This window comes from Sinocyclocheilus rhinocerous, unplaced genomic scaffold (genome assembly GCF_001515625.1).
Source record: "Sinocyclocheilus rhinocerous isolate Xijiao unplaced genomic scaffold, SAMN03320098_v1.1 scaffold1709, whole genome shotgun sequence".
NCBI classification, from domain to species: domain Eukaryota; kingdom Metazoa; phylum Chordata; class Actinopteri; order Cypriniformes; family Cyprinidae; genus Sinocyclocheilus; species Sinocyclocheilus rhinocerous.
This window is the reverse complement of record NW_015649593.1, coordinates 50,899-53,836: the sequence shown is the minus strand read 5'-3', so window position 1 is coordinate 53,836 and position 2,938 is coordinate 50,899. Positions and strand designations below refer to the sequence as shown.

The 2,938-nt window shown below is 39.7% G+C and overlaps 1 protein-coding gene across 1 annotated transcript in view; it reads left to right on the top strand.

Annotated features, from left to right (window-relative positions):
• LOC107710875 (trypsin II-P29-like) overlaps nt 1-2,554 on the top strand; it is a 16,785-nt gene extending 14,231 nt beyond the window's left edge. The window contains exons 6-7 of the mRNA XM_016515739.1: nt 2,068-2,207; nt 2,286-2,554. Coding sequence (XP_016371225.1) covers nt 2,068-2,207; nt 2,286-2,552 — 407 coding nt within the window. The 3' untranslated portion in view covers nt 2,553-2,554. The remainder of the gene's footprint in view (nt 1-2,067; nt 2,208-2,285) is intronic.
• Nucleotides 2,555-2,938: the final 384 nt, after the last annotated feature.

Here is a 2,938-nt window from a genome sequence, read left to right as displayed (position 1 = left end):
AGATGCGCGCTAGAGGCGGTTTAGCCAATCACAACACACTGGACTAGCTAACCAATCAGAGCCCATTGCCTATTTCTGAGGGAGTGGCTTCATAAAAGAAGGAAATGATCAGCCCGTTTCTCAGAGAAGGGACAGAGAAATGTGGAATAAAGATAAATTATGTGAAAAATAAAGCGTTTTTTTTTTTAAACGAAGCGTTAAAACATGTTAGACTGCACCCCATAAACACAATCAAGCCTAGAAAAAACCCAGTGAACCATCCCTTTAAATATCTGCTAACACTTTATTTTTATAAACTGATATTCTACTGAAGTCACTTTGCAAGTTCATGTCAACTTATTTTACTAACCCCAACCCTAACCTAACAGTCTACTAATACTCTAATGAAAGTTAGTTGACATGCATGTGCAAATTAATGAGTTAGTTGACATGTTAATCTGATTACGTAACTCGCGTTACTTGTAATGCGTTACCCCCAACACTGCTAACCGATCAGAGTCCATCGCCTATTTCTGAGGGAGGGTCTTCATAAAAGAAGGAAATAATCAGCCCGTTTCTCAGAGAAGGGACAGAGAAATGTGGAATAAAGATAAATTATGTGAAAAATAAAGCGTTTTTTTTTTTAAACGAAGCGTTAAAACATGTTAGACTGCACCCCATAAACACAATCAAGCCTAGAAAAAACCCAGTGAACCATCCCTTTAAATATCTGCTAACACTTTATTTTTATAAACTGATATTCTACTGAAGTCACTTTGCAAGTTCATGTCAACTTATTTTACTAACCCCAACCCTAACCTAACAGTCTACTAATACTCTAATGAAAGTTAGTTGACATGCATGTGCAAATTAATGAGTTAGTTGACATGTAGTTGCAAAGTTACTTAGTGGACTATTGAAATAAAGTGTAACCTGATAATGTGTAACTTTGTCATCACATGCAAATGACTAAAGGCCTGTAAAAGCCTATAACTATAATGATAACTATAAGCACAAAGTTTTAGTTGTTCTAATTCTAAAAGAATAGCAATGTCCACACCACAACTATATAATGATAACGACATGGAGGAATGAAATCATTGGAATCACTGTCGGAGTGATTTTATTTTCCAGCTGATGAACAATAAAAACATTGACAATCCATCAGAATCCACTGACTGTAAAGAGTTAGGGCTCTACAATTATTCAAAATAAAACCTAAATTTAGGGTGGCCATATTTGCTATTTATACAGGACACGTCCTGGCCAGGATTTTTATATGGCCTAAAACAGGGGTGCCCAAACTCGGTCCTGGAGGGCCGGTGTCCTGCAGAGTTTAGCTCCAACCCCACTTAGACACACCTGAACCAGCTAATCAAGCTCTTACTAGTCATACTAGAAACTTCCAGGCAGGTGTGTTGAGGCAAGTTGGAGCTAAACTCTGCAGGACACCGGCCCTCCAGGACCGAGTTTGGGCACCCCTGGCCTAAAACATCCAAAGTAGTTTGACCAATATCAGGTATTGTACATAAATAATCGACCAATCGTGGCGCGTCGCGTGTGAGAAGGTGAGAACGATCAAAGCGATGCAAATACGCACACGTGTTTGTTCGTTCGTTCGTTCGACTTGAAGCTGCGAACCGATCGTTGTATGACACCAAAGTACCGCGGAGCGATTTGAAAGCATAAGGAGCCGTCTGCTCTCTATAGCTCTCGTGAAATAATATTATACAACGATCGATCTGCACAGTGCAAATAGCCAAAACCTGGATATTTTAGGCAATATAGAAATTCTGGCAAGGGTGCGTCCCGTAAAAATGGCCCGTATGGTCACCCTACCTAAATTGCATATAGCTGTGGTGTTATTAAATACTCTGTAGGCCTGTTTATTTTATTTTCACATTACCTCCACTGCTCGCCAACTGATTACACACAAGGGAGAAGTGAGGAAAAAGGTATATAAACAGGATGCTGTCATCCGTTTGTGTCGACACAAATGTATTTATCATTATTGATTATTATAGTTATCGTGCTTAGAGTGAATGGGTCTTAAAAATGTGTCTTTTTATACTGATTTATGTGCAACAGACACCACTATTCCAAACTCACTGCAGGAGGTGAACATACCAGTCGTCAGCCAGAGTGATTGTGAACATGCCTATGAAAGAATAATTCCAGACAACATTCTGTGTGCTGGACCAGCCGAGGGTGGGAAAGGCTCATGTCAGGTAAGACATCAGTCAGTGTCTGCTTACAGATGCTCAGTATATTGGCATGATGTAAATGTGAAGTGCTTGTCTATGCAGGGAGATGGTGGAGGTCCACTGGTTATTAATGGCTCGCAGTGGATTCAGTCTGGAATTTCGATTTTCGGTGTAAACTGTACAGCACCCAAGTACCCTGGCGGTTACACCAGAGTGTCTCACTACCAGGACTGGATCAGCTCTCAGATAAAGAGTGACCTGCCTGGATTTATTAAATCCAGTGGATTCAGAAGCTCACCCAGCCTCCCCTTATTTTCCCTTTCACTCACATTTTCCATCTTTTCTCTCATCTTCTCTCTGTTTTGTTAAAGATTTAGTCACAATAATCATTTATGTTAATTGTTATGCTTAACTGATGAACAAGATATTTTTATTTCCTTTTCAATGTATTTTTCACTAATAGAAACATGAATGGAGGAAAACACAACACTCAATATGTAGGAATGTTATTAAAGCATAATTTTGACAGGTTCAGAGACAGAAGTTTTTATGTGTATTATGTGTACTTATAGTAGCATAGAGCAGTGGTTCCCAACCACGTTCCTGGAGGACCACCAACACTGCATATTTTGTATCTCTCCTTTGTCTGACACACCCATTTCAGGTCTTGGAGTCTCTACTAATGAGCTGATGATCTGAATCAGGTGTGTTTGATTAAGGAGACATTGAAAACATGCAGTGTTGGTGGTCCTCCA